Source organism: Monodelphis domestica, chromosome 1 (assembly GCF_027887165.1).
Source record: "Monodelphis domestica isolate mMonDom1 chromosome 1, mMonDom1.pri, whole genome shotgun sequence".
Taxonomy (NCBI): domain Eukaryota; kingdom Metazoa; phylum Chordata; class Mammalia; order Didelphimorphia; family Didelphidae; genus Monodelphis; species Monodelphis domestica.
In genome coordinates, this window is record NC_077227.1 from 206332423 (window position 1) to 206352809 (window position 20387).

The following is a 20387-nucleotide window of genomic DNA, read 5'->3' on the forward strand; positions in this document are numbered from 1 at the left end:
TAGAGGAAGGTACTACAATTATGAGGGCTCAGCAAAAGTTTCCTGCCATACGTGGGATTTCAACAGGGTCTTGAAAGAAGCCAGGAAACCAAGAGGCAGAGATGAGGATGGAGGGCATTCTAAGCATGGGGACAGCCAGAGAAAATGCTCAAAGTTGAGAGATGGAATGTCTTCATTAAACAGTCATTGGATCAAAGAGTAAAGATCCAAGAGGACTAAGGCAAATGGTTTCAAGAGTAGTAACAGTACAACCAGGAGAAGAGGAACCAGTGAAAGTACTATCTGAAAGAATGGCTAGTCTCTAGTTAGTATGTTGTCATCAAATATCTGGAAGACAAAGTAAAAGATTTGAACTATATAGCTTCATAAAATTTTAGTGCTAAAATGGCTCTAAGAGTCCTCTATCAATCTTAAAAGTCTTATGATCTCTGTCCAGAATGGGGTCCAAGTTGTGGGGTGTTTTCTCTTTCTAGCTACATCTAACAAAAGGTCAGAATACTGGCAAGTCAAATCTGTATCTCCCAAAAGCTTAGAATGGGTTTTACTTTTTAAAATAAAGTTTTATTGTACTTAAAGACATAAAAACCATTCTCAGCTCACGGTCAGTACAAAACCAACCAGCCATATTTGGCTTTCACACCATAGTTTGCCAACCCTAATCAAATTCAAGAGAGTTCTATAACTTTTATTCCTTCACAGATACTACCTACAAGTACACAATGTCATTAGTGTGAGTAATGTCCTTTCATATACTTATTATATCCTAATACTACTCAAGAAGTATTCATTCTTAATAGCATGTAGGAGAGGAAGAATGTGTACATGAGCTTGTGTAGGAGGAAATAATTACTAGAGATGAGCCAGAAAACTTGTGTAGGAAGAAAGAGAATTCTTAACAAAAAATTTTACATAGCTCTAGAAAGGTTTTTCCATGTGCTATCTCATTTTATCTTTAAAATAACCTATGAGGTTAGTGCTAGGGAGCCAAAAAGCAGGCTGGTTGATTTTGTAGCTGTAGATGTTCCCAGGTAAATGAAATACTATTTAGGGAATTTAGTTCTTGTGCTTTAGCACTTCAGGTCTAAACTTCCAGGTCTTCATTCTTTTCCACTGCATTTTCTTCCCTGGAAGGAACCCTGGGAGCCCTCATTGCTACCTATAGTTTAAGATTACTTTTTGCTTACTACTCTGATTATATTTTATATGTATACAGAAAATGTGAGTTCCTTGAGATCAATCACAGTGCTTATTGACAGATTGATATGTAACTTTTAAAAATTAAAAATGCATTTCTGGTTCTTTAGTCATGATTATTTTATACTTTATGAATGAATGAATGAATGAATATACCAATGAACAAAGTCTCAGTATACAACTATAAGACTTTCCACAATATAATCAAAAGCTACAGTAATTTGCCATGTTTTTAAAAAGATAATCTAAATTTTATGAGCTAAAATAAATATACAAACTTCACATCATTATCCATAATTAACAACTATCTTCCCTCTGCTAGGTTCCAATTCCCTAAATTCATCATAAAAATCTTCAAGAACTCATTACTTACTTTAGAAACATGCAGACTCCAGCTCCACAGTGAATGGCATGAAAAATGCAGGCTCCAACCTCCTCCCCATTCACAATTTCTTGGCAGCAAATATTCTGTGAGCACAACATAGTTCCACAGAAGAGACACAGAACTGGGTGCTTTCGTTCATCATCTGAGGACCTTGGGCACCTCAAAAGCAAAAAGAGAAGACTAAATTGAAGTTGGGTTTGAAAAAAAGGCCACAGTGCACTAAATTTAGCACTAAGCAATGTTTTTGTTTTGTTTTATAAAACCATGTGTCTAGAAAAATTCCTAAAATACTAGTCAATATTGAAACACAAATACTCCTATTCTTTCCTTTTAATACCTGACAAATAATTTCAACTGTTTCTTGATGATTTCATAAGAAAAATGACTAAAATTTACTGAAGCCTCATGATTTAATTAGGTGTGGTAATAAAATTCAGACAGTGACATTTTTATTTCAGCTGTGGAAAAAAATTTCAATGAACAAATGAAATAATATTTACGGATTTGATTATAAGAATATTTTACATAAAACAGGCAAATTTCTCCTCCCTTGAGAGAAAAAGATTTCAGTAAATATATGTAACAAAAATGTGACTTCTGCAATTCATAACACACTGATACAAATCTATAATACCCATTCCCCAAAAGTAAACTGGCTAAAGGACATAAGCATACAATTTCTTTCCTTCTTTCCTTTTTTAAAACATTTATTAATAGTTTATTGTATGAAGGAAACATCCAGATTTCTGAATATGAAGGTACACATCTCACATCAATTTAAGTCAACATAAAGTAGAGCCTCTATACTGACATACTGAAATTTATTTTCTGCTTAGTCATTTCTGTTATGTAAACAATTATACATTTATTTGCCATTCTAAAACTTCAGGATCAAATGTATATAATTGTGCTAAATGTCTGTGTTTGTTTCCCTTACCTTTTGTCTCAGTATCTATAAAGTAAGGCAGAAGGGTAGTAAAGGCTAGGGAATTGGGATGAAGTGTCTTGCTCAGGGTTACATAGCTAGGAAGTGTTTGAGTTCACATTTGAATTCAGATCCTCCCAACTCTAGGCTTGACACTCTATTCACTGTGCTACCTAGCTGCCCTGAACATATGATTTTCAAAGGAAGAAACAAATTGCTAATTAACAACTTGAGAAACTGTTTAAAAACTGTACTAATCCCAGAAGCACCTGTTAAAGATAACATGAAGGCATCACTTTAGACCTATCAAATTGGTAAGAATAGATAAAATTCAAAGTGAGGCGGAATGGGGAAACAGGCACATCAAGACTGGTAGGATTATATAAATGAATTTAAGGATCACCCCGAAAATCTGGCTATCACAACCTCAGTGTCATACTCAATGTCTCATCATTCTCTCTCACCAAATCTTGTCACATCTGTTTGATATGTCCCTCTCTCTACTAGCAAAACCACTTTCTTACCTCTCATCTACACTACTGAGGTAGCTTTATTAGTATAGTCTTCAGGTCCTATGTCTCTCTCCACTCTAATCCATCCCTTAACACAGTCACTAAAATGAATTTACCAAAGTTCTGGTGTGACAGTCCCCCTCCACCTCTGACCTCTATTACTCATTAAACTGTCAACCTTATACTACTTTGTTTGGCATTTACATTCTTCACAACTCAGAACCATCCTACCTTAATGAAACCAAATGAGAGTACATATAGAGTGCTTTATAAATGATAGATATTATTACTGTTGTTCCTGGGAGGCAGTTGCAGAGTAATAGATGGGTTGGTCTTGGAAGTCAAGAAGACCTGGGGCTCAAATCCTGCCTCTGAAATATGCTGGTTGTGACTCCAAGACTTTATCAGACTTCAAATTCAATGAGTCAGTCACATGATGGGGCAACCAGAAAAACTAATGCTAACTTACAATGCATTAAGAGAACCATACTGAGTGCTAGAGAGGTGTGAGACCTGCTGTCCTCTGTCCAGGACTGGGTGTCACATTTTAAAAGGGACAAAGATAGGTTGGATCATGTCCAAAGGAGAGTCATGTCACTGGAAATTGTACCACATATAAATTAGCTAAGGAAATAGGAGTTGTTTAATTTCAAGAACACAAGACTTAAAATGATCACCAACTTTGAATAATTCCTTTTTACCTGAATTGAGAAGCCTGGTTTAGAAGATAGCTGTAGTCTTCTGGAAGTTCTATCAATTTATTTCTTTTTCTTGGGTACCTAGGCAGTTAATATAAGAAGTCACATTTCATGTAAGTATAAACTTAAAACAAACTAGGGTGAAGGAAGAGAATTAAGATTGTCAAAAGGTAGTAAATGAATGTCCCTCGATGCTTAGACCCTAGACTGACTCCTATTATGTACTGAATAAAGAGTAAATCAATAATGTTGAGTGTCAAAGTCCTTCAACTTGTTCTGTGTTTCTATTTAATTTCATATTCCACTGGTCCTATGAGCCAGTAAAACCCTGCTGGATTAGTTTAGCCCCAGCCCAGGACACATGTACTAAGGCTTAACTGACTGGGACACTGGACCCTGTCCCCTCTTCCCAGTTGCTTACTTGCTGTGGCACAGTTAAGTTTCCTGGCTCCCTGCCACAAATTTCTCATTCCTTATTAGGCAAGCCAGAGATTTTTCTCATTGTAGTATCTATATCACAAGTGTCAAATAAACCACTACAATCAGATCAATATGTAATTGGGAAATATTTAATAAAATAAATAAAAATACAAAAGAACATATGTAATATGAACATGTGATTTTCCAAGTCAATATATGGCTGGCAGAGATTCTTATGTTTGATATAATGGCCCCATTTCTATTTGACATTGGCATTACTGGTCTGAACTACCCTACTGTCTTGAACCACTAATGAGAGGGCATTCTCTCAAAAAACTCTATATGAATAAAGTTAGAGCTCTGAGTAGCTCTGGGCTATTACACAATCAGAATGTGTATACTGCTGCATGTCCAGGCCACTGGTCCTACTACCCATGGAACTGTGGGGAAGTGGGAGCCACATATCTGTGTTTTTCTGTTGGCATCTGTTCTATAATTGCTAGACTTTCCCTCCTTTTACACTGAAGCTCCCCAGTGGGATCTGGTTGCATTCAGGTCTTCTTTCATTATTTCTGGCACATACTATGCTCATTCCTGCCTTTGAATATATAATTTTCCTTCTAAATATCTTCCCTGTTCCTTTCCACCTATCTAAATCCTGCATATCCTTCAAAGTCTCTACTCCAAATTCACTTTTCCCATGAACACTTTCCTAATTAATTTCATTAAACATGGAATGATTTTTCCCTTATAATGAAAAAAAATCTGTGATATACAACAGCACATTTTAATTTATATTACCTTGCTATGGGTTTTTTTTTTTACATACATAATCTGCCTAATATAAGATTCATGAACAAAGGGGCTGTGTATTCTGCTTTACCTTAGTACCACACTAGAGGCACAGTATAAAGCTCTCAGTGAAATTTTGTTAAATTGAGATGAAGAGCTTTGGTATTAGCCCCATGGTGTGTTCTGGCTAGTTCTAGTTTTTTTACTCTCCTAGCCGAATCTCTCCTTCCTATGCCCTTCCCCTAGCTGTGAAACAGAAAAGCAGACCTCAAGAACAAAGTGGTCAGCACTAGGGACAGAGTAAAGCTTTCTATTATCTATGAATATTTACATAAAGAAGTATGGGAGGTGAGAAAAATGTGGCAAGTCACATCTGTGACATCCTATACTCTGTTTGCCCCCATATTTTTCCCCCTCATGTAAATGTTGGCATCCAACACTGGGAGGTCATTCTGTGATTTCCTTTAATTAGGGGAGAAGTTCTGAAAATGTATGCACATACCATAGGCATAATGAAAGGGGCCTGAGAATTATTATGTACAGCAAAAAGTATCATTTTGTCATTTCAAATGAATTTGACTGTGAAAGGGAGGAGAGAGACCAGGTAATAATTTGATGATATGGTCCAATGAAAGGTTTTTAGAAGTGGGAGGGACTTAAAACACATTTGAACTCAATAAAGAAGGAAGTAGTAGATAAGGAAAGGTTGGAGATTTGTAAGGAAGGATAATTTATGATGCAATGTACTAGAGTGAATGAGAGGAGAAGGGATCAAATATACATATAGAGGAGTTATAGCCTTAGCAAGTAAAGGGGCTTCCTCTTTACCAGTCAGAGAGAGAGAGAGACAGAGAGAGAAAGAGGGGAGAAGAGAGAGGAGATCAAAGAGTTGTGATGAAGAGATGAAGGGAGATGAAGAGAAAGGGAGAAAAATCAATTTCTGGCAAAGAACTCACACACGAAGTGTATGTTTGCATATATGTATGTATATAAAACATATACCTACATGCACATGCATATGTACTGAATTGGGGAAGAGAGGATGAAGAAACTAACTACTTCAGAATCTACAAGTTAGAAGGAGAAAAAAGTTGACGAGCAAAACCTACCTGACTGCAGCATCTCTTCCTTTCAAAAGGCTTGGTAAGACAGGATCAGAACACCACCTGTATAGCAGAAGCACCCCACCCCCATAACAGAAAACAGGTGAGTATGATATTATAACTAAAGAACAATGGCCACCAACACAGCCTTTTTCTCCTACCCTTTAGATCCCATTTCCTTTAAGCTGACATCTTGTTCCTTATCTTATTTTCCTTTACTTTCTTTTGTTATTGTTGTTGTTGTTATTATGCTATGTATCTTGTTACAAAGGTTGAAATGAAATAAACAGAATATACCTGAGTAAACTAATCTAGCAAGTTCAACAGTCTCAAACTCCAAGAATAAATAAAATTCTGACTACCTATCACAATTAAACTCAATACAAATCATGAAAGATTTAAAAATTGACCGTGGGAGAGGGGAAAGTGAGGTATAGGAGGAGGAAAGAAAATGGGGAAAGAAGAGAGGGACAAGAAGCGAATAAGAAAAAGGAGAGATGGGAGAAAGAAAGGAAGGGAGAAAATGAAGAAGGGAACAGAAATAAGAAGAAAAAAGGGGGGATGAAGGAGGCAGAAGAATGAGAGAGATAAGAGAAGTGGATTTACGGAAAAAAAATCAATAAGGTTCCATAGAGCAAATAAAGCTGAATGAATGGATAATTACAAAAATAAATTTTTTTTTTGGTAAAAAATGGATAATTGTAGTTGAAAAGTGCACTATCTCCCCACACGTGCATTTTGAGGAAGCAATGCTCAAAGAGTAACCATTGTTTTGAGTGAGAGAAAGTAGTTGACTTCCTAGATCCATGTTGGCTAAGACATGGCATGAATTCCCTACTGTGCTGGAGGGGGCTTCTCTGTTCCTTTCTCCACAGAGCCTGAGGACATTTTTTCACATGCACCCCCACCACCCTCAGCAGCCCAGTGTGATTATTTCCTCCCTTCACTATTTGGGGTAATATTGGGGGCTGACAGGCAGCTTGAAGGTTCAGTTTGGGTATGCACTCTCTAAAAGGTCCTCCAACACTGTCCTAGATGGTGTAACTTAGTATCAGCCCTGTTCATTCACTGCTGATCAGTCTAAGGCAGTCTTTTCAAATTTCTAAAGTTCTGTGTCATCTCAATACCCATTTAAAATGACATTTTGTCTGCTTAGTACCTCTGGAGTAAGGGGATTACAGTATCCCGATATTCTTGGAAAAGCACGAACAGATTAGTGGGTAAGGATAAATAACTGCATAGTGCATTGAATTGACTTTCCTCACAAACTGTAAGAAAAGAAAAACATATTTAGTGAGCATATTATCCCATATTAGGCATTAAGAGTTTCTATCCATTTTGCATTCTTTATATCTTTGTGAAAATGAAGTTTGTAAATAAATTACCATCTGCACAATGAAATCATAGGAAAAAATAAAACAAAACATCTGGAGATAAATTGGTAAAATCATAATTATTTGGGGAAAAACTACCTACTTTATCAATAATCTTAAGTTACAAAGCATATACGTTGGTTAAGGTTGGGTTTAGGCAAGAAGTGAATTTGCCCTCATAAATAACACGCCAAGAAAAAATGAATTAAGACTTATAGGATTTCTTTACTCCTGAAATCAAATCTTAAAGTGCAAAAACCACTTGGATGGTTGGTAAGAGCTAATTCAGGAAAGCCCAATAAAAATAGGATGAAGTTAGAAATAGCTCTTGCTTCTGGGTAGCACATTGATTCCTGCCTTTGATACTTTTGACTTGGTGACCTTGGGTAAGTCAAAGCCTCTCTAGGCCTTAATTACTTCATCATAAAATGAGGAGACTGGACTAGTTGCTGAGGTCGTGCCTGGCTTTAAATCAAATGAATTGTAATATGATCAGTCAAAATAATAACAGCCAACCCCTAAGTTTTGGGCAACTAGTGCAGAAGAAGTTGAAAGGAGATGATCTTGAAAAACTGAGCTAGTCAGCTAATTATTAGGCAGGAGAGCAGGAATCTTTAGTAACACTGAGTGTGACTTTAAGTACAATGGACCTTATTCTTACTTTTAAATGAAGGAATACACATTCCCAAGGGATGGAGTAACAAGTCATTTCTTCTGTTGCAACCATCTATCATTACAGCCAAAGGAAGAAATGACGTTTGCTTTATAGAAAAACATGCTTCCAATTGCAGCTAGCCTTACTTCATATGTGCATTTTACAAGTAAAAGGATCATTCTAAACATAGGACAAGATGTGACCTAAAAGAATATGAAGACAGCTTTCTTTGTGATTTCATTTCTAAATTATCTGCAGATGCAATGTTAGGGCTAATCCTTGTATACAGTGTGAATATAGACTATGTTTCTATGGGGAAGTGGTTTTCCTTGTACTTTATTAAACTGTATTGCCTCTACCTTGAGCTCGAAAGAGAAAACTGAATTTTCTTTGGAAATCTCCAAATATATAGCTCTATGATTTATTTTCAGCACAGAACACCATTCTTACTTACCTGAAAGTAATTCTTCAGGCGGTGGCACTCTCAGCAAATAATGGAAAAACAAAGCAGAACATCGAAGGTAAGGAATAATGCCTTTCTTCACACAATCCCATAAATAGGAACCAGGAACATCACAGTTGATGCATCTACAGAAATTCCAGAAGACTGCAGATCAAAATACTGAAAAGATTGAAGTCCCAAGGTCTTAAACTTGTTCTCCATTTTCTTAAAACAAATTAAAAAACCCTACAGGATTTTTGCCTGTATTTCATTTTAGAGCTAGTTAGGACAATAAAAAAAAGTTCAAGATTTGTACATTTATAATTCCTGGAGGAAAAACAATACTTCTAGCACCCTTTACTAGTTTTTGAAGCAATGAAACTTCCTTTTCCCCCACTGTCTTTCTGTTTTTTTTTTTAATAAAAACCCTTACCTTCTGTCTTGGAACCAACGCTGCGTATTGGTTCCAAGGCAGAAGAGTGGTAAGGGCTGGGTAATGGGGACTAAGTGACTTGCCCAGGATCACACAGCTAGGAAGTGACTGAAGCCAGATTTGAACCTAGGACCTCCTGTCTCTAGGCCTGGCTCTTAATTCACTGAACTACCCAGCTGTCCCCCTGCCTTTTTTTTTTTCATTATAAAAGGCTAAAACATTTACTCTTGGGTTTTTAAATTAAATATTCAGAATTTCATTCTGCAACACATTTCAGATTTTAATACCCACATTTTTTGAACCTACCCCTGAGTGTATAAATCAGAAAAATTAGTTATAAATACAATATCATTCAATTCTCTCTTGGCTTCTTTACTATTTGTCTACCAAGAGAAAGAGAAAAAGGAAGACTAGTGAAGTCTGGCAGCAGACATACAAAGATAAAATAGAATTATGGTATTTTAAAATTTTGCAGTATCAACATACTTTAGTTATATTACTTACATTGGTCTTAATTGCTCTACTGAATAAGCATATAACTCAATGAACTGCTACATGAGGGTCGCTCGGATTATAGAATTGAAAGAACAATTTGCTATATTCATAAAACATCACTTGAAAACAATTAGTCCAAAATCCATTTTATTTTTGGAGATGGCTTAGGTTATATGTTCATGTGCTTCTCTGAGGCTTTACTTCACAGAAGAACCATATTTTGTTACAGACCTTGTATTTATTCACCAGTAGCAAATGAAATCACACATTAAAGGCTTTTAACTACTTTAATTTTACAAGGCTAGTGGCCATTGTGTCTACCTGGCCACATCTTTGTCTTAGGATAACAAAATCTGCATTATGATCTAAGAGCATTTTTATTGTAACTATAAAAGCATTTGGTTATTTCCCCCTTTCTAATGACTTTTTACCAAAGAATGTTTTCTTATCTTGATAATAAATCTGCCCATTGTATGCTAAATTTGCCCCTTTTCTCCCCGGGATGGTCCCCCCCTCTTTCTCTATCCCTCCCTCTTCTGTGAGATGCTTTATTTACCTGTTGTTAAGTTGGTACAGAATGCTGCTGATTGGCTGTGTAGTCCCAAGTGGGCTTGAAAGACTATAAAAATCAAATCTGTACTCTATTTATACCTATTCTCGGTGAGATATCAGTCTTCCTCAGCATGCTAATAAATTTCTTTGTTTTCAGTTTGGCCTCTTCCCACAATTACATGAGTTCAACTGGACAGATATGCTTTCCCCAAAAGGTCCCATTTCTCTTGACTAAAAGGATTCTTGAACAAACTCCAAGTGCTACTTACCCACCAACATATTGAGAAATTTCTGAGTAGAGAGAAGATGCAGAGCGAGCCTCCTCACTATCTTCTTGTAATTGGGTAGGTAGATGGTCTGTGAAGAAAATGATGAGTAAAGTGATTTCACTCATTTACCATTCAGTTGTGAGCTGCAAATCCTATGTTCCACTGGGCTGGGATGCATTATATATAGATTCCCTTCTAAAGATGCAAAAGGAGAGTTTTGACTCCCAGTGATTAATTCTGCAGATTAGTACTGTTAAGTTAATTTTGCTAGAACAAGGCCTTGCTAAATATGGGTGTTTAATAAATGTTCACCATTATCATAATAATCACATAGATTAGCAGTCATCCACCTACCCCGAGGGCCTAGGAATTTTAGCCAGGCTGGTAGGAATTCAACCTGCAAATGGGGAAGCAGATTGCTGCTCCTGCTGCTGTTGCCACCAAGCTCAATCTTAGAATCATAAGGCTGGAAGGGACTTTGTGAGGTCATTTAGTTCATCCCCCTGTCTTCAGGCAAGGCCACACCTAAACCATCCCAGAAAGATGAGAATCTATCTTAATTTTAAAAACTTTTAGAGAAGGGGTTTCCACAACCTCCCTTGTTAACCCATTCCAATGGTATGAAAGCTCTTCATATTCCTAAAGATTATTATTAAATTGTCCTGAGGCATCTGGGTTGAAAAAAAAAAAAGCCATTTCCTTTAGTTTTTCCTCCTAATTTTTATCCCAGGTTTTTAGTCTTCTATGTTCCTCTTCTGAATTCTCTTTGGGCCTTCCATATTCCTCGTCAATGGCTGATCCCAAGTGTTCAGAATACTCAAAAAGTTGAGCATAAAAGGCAAGGATGCAATTTAGTTCCAACAACTCATATTATTTATGTACTCTCAAGTTATTCATTCAAAATTTACTGAAGAGTATACCACTAGTGAGAGAGCTAGATGGTACAGTGGGATAAAGTGCTAGTCCTGGAGTAAGGAAAAAGCAAGTTCAAATATAGCTCTGGTTACTCTCTGGCTGTGAGACCTTGGGCAAGTCACTTAATCTAGCTGCCTCAGTTTCCTCAACTGTAAAATTGATAATAATAGCACTTTTCTCCTAGAGCTTTGGATTGAACAAGACAATATTTGTAAACAACAGTGCCTAATATATAGTTGGCACTTAATAAATACTTGTTGCCTTCCTTTTCTCCTCCATATGTAAGACACTATGCTAGGTGTTCTAAGGGAGTCAAGGATGAACAAAATTTTACAATATAGGAGGGAAGCTAAGACGTGATATGCCTATACTTATATAACTCTTATTACAAAATTGAACATAAGAACAAGAAAGAAATAGTAAGTGAACTGGGTGTTGAAGAATAAGATAGCTTATCCTTCCTTAGCATATTGTTCTTTCTTGGTTCTCCTTCAATATGCTGATACTTAACTGTCTCTTTTATTCACCTCTTGCTCTGATAAACTGGGTGTTTCAGGGCTTTGTCCTAGGTCTTTTTCTCTTCTTTTAAGCTCACTATATTGGAAATCTCATTAACTATCATGGGTTCAAGTACTAATTCTATTCAGATGACTCAAATCTACATGGCTAGTCCTAATTTTTCTCCTGAATGACAGTCCCATATCTGCTAGCCAGGTATCTCCTCTTGGATAATTCATAGGCATCTAAAATTCAATATATTTAAAACTCTCTTGGCCCAAATTCCTTGATTTTTGTTAAAGATATCACCACCATTTCTGTCATATAGATTCACAACCATAGTCTTCCTTTCCCATTCATCTTCTGTACCAATCAGCTGCCAAGTCTTGACAATTCAACCTTCATATCATTGTTCACATAATTCCCCTTCTCTATACTCAGTCATCTCTCTAATTTAAACCATCATTATTTCAAACCAGGACTTCTATGACACCGACACCCTCCTATTTGGATTCTATGCTTTCAGGCTCTTTTCCTTCTGAAATAATCATCTACACAACTAACAAAATAGTCTTTTTGGTCTGACCATGTTTCTCTCCTACTCACGAATTTTCAATGGTTTCCTGTGAGTATCTATAATAAAATAAACTCCTTAGCTTGGCTGTTAAAGTCCATTTGGAACTATTCTAGACTGATTTCATACTACTTTCTTTCACATTCTCTATGTTACAGCCAAACTGACCACCCTGCTGTTGCTCTTAGAATTTACCTCTGCACCTCTGCACAAGCTATCTTCCATAACTGGAATGAACACTTTCTTCACCTTTACCTCTTGGAATCCTTAGTTTCCTTCAAGGCTCAGTTTAGATACAATCTCCTTTGGGAAGTTTTTCTTGATTTTCCTAGTGCTCTTACTCTTTTCAGAAGTCTGATATTATTTACCTGTTTACACGTTAGGCAGGAATGGGACACAGGATATGGAGTCAAAAAGACCCAAGTTCAAATTCTCTTTCTAGCTATGTGATCCTGGGAAGTAAATTAGCCTCTGCCTGATTCAGGTTCCTCATGTGTGAAAAGTGCATAACAGTGTTTACTTCCCAGGGTTATTGTGAGGATCAAATTAAACATCTAGAAATCGTTTTGCAAATCTTAAAGCACTATATAAATGCAAAGCATTATGATTATAATATGTTGTCTCTTCTAATAGATTGGAAGCTCTTTCAGCATGATTACTATTGCTTTTGCACCCAGCTCAGTGATTTCCACCTTATTGGTTCTTAATACTTATTGGAATGAAATGAAGGAGTGATTTCTACCTTCTCAATTTTCAGCAAAGTAATTCTTACTTGTGCACATGTTGTATCTATCACTCCAAAGAATGTAAGCTCTGGGAAGGGAATGTTAATTTTTCATTTTTTGTCACCATATCCCAAATGCCTGTCAAGTATATAAGAGGTGACAAACATTTGCTGGATTAAATAGAACAGTTGTGGCATCTATCCAATTAAAGTCCTGTTCCAGTTCCATTCTCTCCCTCTGAAACCAGGCTCAAAAATGTAGGGCTCTTAAGGCTTCACTACTCAAGCTCAGGCCATAGTGAGTTAAGTCATCAGGACTGGGTCCCTTGTTATGTCCACTAGTAGATCTGAGAAGTTCATCATTAAGGTCAGAGAAGCTCACTATAGGAGAAGGTAATGATTTTTATTTCACAAAGAGAACAGAGGTACTTGCCAAGATGGCCAAGAACATGCTTAGAAGAGTAAAATTGTGGTTCCTGAAAATATCAAGTTATGCAGCATATAAATGTGCTCATTCAATTATGTATTCAAAGATGATCTTCATATTGTTATTCATGTGAAATGTGGTGGTTAAAAAGATCAAAGTTTGGTAGTCATCTCTTCCACACTGAAAACATGCTCTCCTTTGCGTTTTCAAAGCTTTTTATCTCTGATTCACAAAGACTACCTGCTACTTTTTTTGAAATGCCTACCCCATCCTCACCATTTATAGGAATGCTACCCATTCCTTTAAACAAGTAAACTCTTTTGAGGCCCTATAACACTTTTTTGTCTATTATTCATTTGGTTCTTATCATATCCTGCCTGATGTTGTTATCAAAGCTTTAACTAGAACAGAGTAACTGGCATTTTAATTGAGGGTACCAATTCAGGGGTCACTGAAAGGTATTTATGATTCTGGTTGTTAGCTATTGTGTCAGATTAGCGATAAACTAAGATTATAAATGCCTTAAAGAGGTATTCTGTCTCATAGCTCTTTGTATCCTTTGATGACCCTAACACTTATACAAACTATGTGTTCAAAAAATGTATTATGTGATGATTCATAAGTAGTATAGAATTCCTGGAGATCTTCCTTTAGCCAGTGGAAAAGATAAGATTTAGGGAAAAGGCTAAAGGAAAATATAGAAAAGGTTTAGAGGCAGTTTAATTGCATATAGTAGACATTCAATAACAGTCTGATGAGATCTTTGCTGAAAGGCTGCTGGTCCATCTCCACTTGCTGCTAAAAAAGTTAGCCTAATTGTTGTTGTTTCCTAGCAAATCTACTGTGTGACTGGTTTAAAATTATGTTTTGTTGTGTCCTGACAGTATTTTTCTGCAGTGGTATATGGCAAATAGGTGACTTACCTCAAAGCTGTTGTAAGGAAAGTATTTTCAAAATCACAGAAATCACAGATAAAGAAATTGGGTTATCATTTGTCTTATTATTCACCATGTATTCCCCATTGATTTCTTTGTCATTTAAACAGTTTTCTATCTTTTATGCTTCATGCTATTTGTTTAATATGGTACTTATATACTTATGATTTGTGCCAATTATATTACTCTATTGTTAACACCTGTTAAATTTCATTCTCTGCTTCTGAACACTTCTCATGAACAACATTTTTATCACCCTCCTTTGAGCTTGGTGTCATCAGCAAACACTACAATTATTCACAGAGTTGTGGGAGGAATCCTTTTTTATCAAGACTATCTGGCTCCAGCTAGTTTCCTGATTCCTTGCCATACATTTTCATAACCCACAAATGTGGTTCCCTGGCCACTTTTTGGCTCACTATCTGTTGGTGGGAAAGAAAATGTGGGAGCACATTAAATTTTAAAGATGTAGATCTGGGTTTTTTTGGAAAAGAACTTTCTCTATTTTGTTTCTCCCATGACCCTTTTGCTATTCTTACTAACTAATGTTGGAGTAAATGTCTACTTTGGAGGATGCTAAAGAATCTCATTTAATCTCTAAACAGTGAGTGGTCCCTTAATGGGACAAAAGAACAAGGATATGAGGTCTAGGTGGACCTCTGCTAAAGTACCAAAGCTATAAGTGGGTGAGGGGTAGAGATCAGAGCTCCTTTATGAATACTTCTTCAAAAGTTAATATATTCTTTGTGGATCGTTTTTTGTCCATCACTATTTCCCCTAAGGCTTTTGTTCTCTTTCATAAGCAAAAGTACAATAAAGATTTCATGTAAGTATACTTAGGGACCTACTTAAATGCAGCAAATTTAGGCAAGTCTGTTAAGGACTAAAAGAGTTAAATGTGTAGAGAAATGTATAAGGATGATATTCTTTTAGGGAAATTGAGGCTATGGGATCTGGGATCAGTTCTACATGTCTGTATAGTAGCATTTGAGGAATGAGGATGGATAGTTCAGTTGTTAAATCCTTTCACTGTCATATTTACTTTTTCCACACAATCAGAATAAATTCATTCTGAAGTAAATGCATGAATTTCTACCAAGCAAATCACAAGCAATTTGTAGAAAAATGAGACTGACTGTTGTCACAAGCAAAATTAATTCCCTATGCTATGAAAAAAAAAGAAAAAAGTATATGTGAAGGGGAAGAGAATGCTATTTATGGTCACAAAACTGGAGGGAACTTTACCTGTCTCTATGGTGATAAGTATTTGGAATATATGAGCCATCGTGATCAAATGGAAGAGATAAAGGTGGTTGTAGGAAGAGCTAACTGAAGAAGGTTGCAAGGCAACAGCATCATCCCAATACAAAGATGGGAAGGATGAAACAGCACCCACCTGTGGAAGAAAAAAATGAACACCCACATCTGTAAAATAAAGAGACCAATAAAATCAATAAAATCCTTTCTGTATTTGGTAATTTTGGGGGTGTCAATTATAAGTGTAAATACAACAGGCTCAGGTTCTTGAGAAACCTAAGTTTGAATCCCACCTTTAATGCTGGCTCTGTGATCATGGATATGCCACAAAGCCCCTCTGAACCTCAGTTTCTTCATCTGCAAAATGGGAATAATCATACCTACATGTCAGATCACTCCTTCTAAATTCATGTCATTGTTGATCTTTTCTCTGACAAGTCAGTGTGTCTGCCTTACACACAGACAAATGATTCAAGGATGATTCCAATATCAGTAATGAATAATTTTTTCTGCCTTTCAAACTATGATCAATTTCATTTATTGGGATATTTGATTTTTACCATGTCCTGTGCTTTCTGATTCTTTTTCAAAGAAAACTTTCAAGCTATAGAAACATAAGGTTTCTGGGTGGTATATAAGACGTTGGTCTCTCTCATTCCTTATTTCTAAACTATATTTTCAAATATATTTTTTCTGCCATCTTCACTTGTGCCCAGCTCTTTGGGAAAGTGACCAAAAGTTAAATTATCTGCTAATCCAAATTGGAAGGTCTTAGTAAGTTTTACATTGAATTTCTCTGTATCTTCTTGTGTAACTACTACTGGAACATAAGCTGTAATTATTTTTGACAGTTTTTGCAAACATTTATCATGAGTGCTACAATGAGAAATGAATAAATGTCTCATGGAATGACATTTCTTATTATCTTTGGATACATGATAAAACTAACTCCATTAGCTCATTCATTTGTATGAAACTAAAGTCTACGAGCCATTCTTTCATTTAGTTGCAACTTCCTTTTGTCTTTTAAATTCTTTTACAGTGAGAATGTCAAAACTAATGACATTTAGTATATGCCCTTGCTGGTCACCGGACAAAAATTTCACAGAATACCAATATCTAAGTCAGTATTTATAGACAGCCTAAAAACTTGGTGATTCTTAGCATCTTCTGTCACCATCACTATAGAAGTGGAAGGTGGAGGAGGCTGTACACATGATTTAGGGATATATATATATTTTTTTCATGAGTTGCTATTGCCAAAGAATTCATCATCAAGTAGCCATTCTTCTCATGATAAGCCTCTCCCTGTTTGTTTGGCTGTTCTTCTGAAAGCAGTCTAGAGCTAGGGCTATACTTGAAGGCTTTCCAGTATATGGTATCAACTACAAGAGTTTTTATTTCAATGGCATAGCCTTCAAGAACCTCTACTTTTATACACTGATGAAGCACTGGATGGGATAAAACAGTAGTGGTCTTTACTTACCAAAACATGAAACAGATCTACAGAAAGAAGGCATGGTGTATCATCAGATTTCAGGTTAGGAAGAATAACTAAAAAACAACAACAAAACACACATTTGATTTAGTCAGCAACTTAACATTTTAATAATTCAAGGACCTATAATTTTTTTTAAACCCCTACCTTCCATCTTGGAATCAATACTATATATTGGCTCCAAGGCACAAGAGTGGTAAGAGCTAGGCAATGGGGGTTAAGTGACTGGCCCAGGGTCACACAGCTGGGAAGTGTCTGAGGCCAGATTTGAACTTAGGACCTCCATCTCTAGGCCTGGCTCTCAATCCACTGAGCTACCCAGTTGCCCCCCAAGGACCTATAATTTTATCAGTGTGAGGATACCTTTCACTGACAGAATACAATCCCTCTTATAAAGGTGATCTCAATGAACGCTCATGACTAAAAACATTCATCACTTGGCCAAAATTCTAGTTAAAAGCCCCTTTGAACATAGCTACATTGGTTCTCAGACAATAACTGGACAGTCCATTACCACATCTTTTACCTAAAATCTTAGCAGATTTCTAAAGTTACTGAACTACTGACATATCCTTCAAGAACCCAGAGTTACTTCCATTCCATGAAAAAAAAAAACCACATCAAAGTAGAACTCTAATAGAGGAAAAATGCAATTTAATAAAGAAAGAGACAATATATGCTAACATTCAGATATATAAGTGTAGAACTTACATTTATCATTCAAACCTTTATCTGTTATGCCTAACCTTGGAAGCTACAACTAAAGAATTTTTGAATTTATGAAGATCATTGAATTGGAAGGGAACAGACTATTTGTTCAAAGCATAAGATGAATGAAAGGAAAAATAAAAATCAATTGATTTATAACAATGTTTCCTAACCTCTACGACACACTTTTATCTTTACAAGAAACCAAATAAGGTTTAAAGGAAGTAAACTAGTAGAAAAAAAACATACTAGGTACTGGCCTATGTGCCTTCTAAGCAGAAATAAATAGTAGGTTATCCTAGCCTCTACATTAACCATCTTTGAACTAACTTTTCTCTTAAGGATTAGCAATAATGATGAAGAGGAGTGATGCAAGATGACAGAATGACCAAATGAAAGTGAAGTAAGAATCCTTTCTCTTCTTTTAAACCTGAAAAACGAAAAAAGAAAAAAAAAACCCAAAAAATAATAAAAAGAGAAAAGAAGAGTTTGAAAACTATTCAATCACAATTTTTTTAATGTCCAAAGCACAGTTCTGATACAAAAATGCAATACTCCAAAACAACTAAAGTAGTTAATGTATCAGAAGCTGTAGATAAGGGAAAAGAAATGATACAGGAAATATTAAAAGAAAACCTAAAATGAATAAATAGCACACTTAAAGAAATTAAGTTAAAACTGGCATAAAAAAACCTTAAGATCAAATAAAAGAACTTGGAAAAAAAGTTTAAAAGTCACAGGAAGAAACCAAATCAGAAAAGAAATGAGAAAATGAACTATGTGTTATTAACTATGTGTATTTTCAATTCTCTAAGTAAGAAATTTTCTTAAATTTAAAATTTGTTTTTACATGACCTTCATTTCAAAATAAATCCTTCCCTTATTTAGTGAACCACCTTTGCCAACAAAAAATAAAAGAGAAAAAGAAGGGAAAAATGCAGTTTGGCAGAATTCACCACAACATCAAGGGAATCCAACAGTATATGCACTGGGGCTTTTAACTATGGTTTTGCAATCTCTTGAATAGAGAAGTCCATTTGAGTATTCATAGACCAATTATTTTTCTTTATTTAACAAGAATAAGGAGAATGTCTGAGTAGATTAACTTCATTACTGTGATGGTTTCTGGCATGGATAAGCCTTCTCAGATTCTCTGACCTTACAAGTTATTTATGTCTTTCTATTCACATTTCACTCTTGATATTAAAGTGATGAAGCTGAGCAATTTATTAATATGCTGAAGAATACATTTTAGAGTAACTGTTACAACTGGTGTATCTACCAGTAAGTAATATACTGCACATATTCTAAATCACTTGTTTTATTAATATAACAAGGCAATAGTTATTTGAAGTCCAAATTTTAAAAGATGTATATCTTTATGTTGTTTCTATGTTCTGGTCAGTGTCACCACATATAGTTGTGCTAACATGAAAATAATATTCTGTACTTCAAACACTGATCCTTCCAAATATTCATTCAATTTCATTGCTTGTTCTTCCTTCATTTTTGTCTTTTCATCATCCTAGAGCTAGCTTGATTCATTACCAACAGAAATTCTTCAACTGCCTTTATGTTGAGCCCTAGCTAGTCTAAAACCTCTTATCTGATGGATTCTGTTACCGTAAGTAGGTTTCTCTTCACAATAGTCCACTTCTGTTACCTTTTAGGCCAGTTAGTTTCAGTGTCAAATCAGGACACTTGGCTAAAAATGTTGGTACTTTACTAGTCTATGTACTATCATTTAATCATGTTTCAAAATAAAAACAGCCTATACTTTTATTTATTTCTACTCTCCATTTAATATTTGGAAATTAAGGTGATATTTTTAACAAGTTATTTAACAAATTATCCATTAATTTGGTGCATTTGGGGTTGTTTCAAGGTGGTGCTGAGAAGTTAGGCTTAATCACAGTCATTCACTTAGCCATCATGCTACAAGTCTTGACTTTTGTAATAATGGCAGTTTAGAGGGTTATAATAAAGACCCTTTCCACTATCTTGGATGGTTTTTTAGTGGAGTTCAGAAGGACTTTATAGAGAAGGTACTGAGTGTGTAGTAGAATAGGAATATAGATAGTTTGGCTCCTTACTCTCCCTTCACCTCCTTTGAGTGAGGCTGATGATTGCTGCTGCCCGGGTAAATTGGGGTTCCTGGATAAGAAAGGGTGATGGAGAGTTAAAGAAAGGTCTCTCCAATAAAGTAAACCCAGGGGTAACCTCAGATTCCCTGGCACAGGGAGGATCTGGAGACAAGCCTCAGTTGAAGCTTTGCCTCAGGGAGAGAGAGGGTCTTGATGGCTCTCTGTTGAATCTTGTCTCAGATGGCTTCTCAAGTTCAAACCAAGGTGATTGACAAATCTGACTGTGGTTTAGCTATTGATTGATGAAACCAAAGACAGGTTGGGAGATGGAAAGTGGGCCAGGGTACCCCTAATTATTTTTAATACAGTCCATGGCCCAGACAGCTTAATTTAGCCGATCTGGGTTTCTCTGTCCCAATTCTCAACTAAATTATCCAAACTATTTGATATATTTCTCTAGCCCAAAGAAACTCTAAATAGGCGGGTGCAAGAGGGCTGGAAGGGAAAGAGAGCCAGGTT

At 35.9% G+C, this 20387-nt stretch overlaps 1 protein-coding gene across 1 annotated transcript in view; it reads right to left on the minus strand.

Moving 5' to 3' along the window:
• Positions 1-20387, minus strand: part of UBR1 (ubiquitin protein ligase E3 component n-recognin 1) — a 178880-nt gene that overhangs the window by 4588 nt on the left and 153905 nt on the right. Inside the window, exons 38-45 of the mRNA XM_056810343.1 lie at positions 17065-17132; positions 15567-15717; positions 10249-10336; positions 8512-8645; positions 7189-7297; positions 6036-6092; positions 3718-3795; positions 1568-1738 (exon numbers count right to left, since the gene is read on the minus strand). Coding sequence (XP_056666321.1) covers positions 1568-1738; positions 3718-3795; positions 6036-6092; positions 7189-7297; positions 8512-8645; positions 10249-10336; positions 15567-15717; positions 17065-17132 — 856 coding nt within the window. The remainder of the gene's footprint in view (positions 1-1567; positions 1739-3717; positions 3796-6035; positions 6093-7188; positions 7298-8511; positions 8646-10248; positions 10337-15566; positions 15718-17064; positions 17133-20387) is intronic.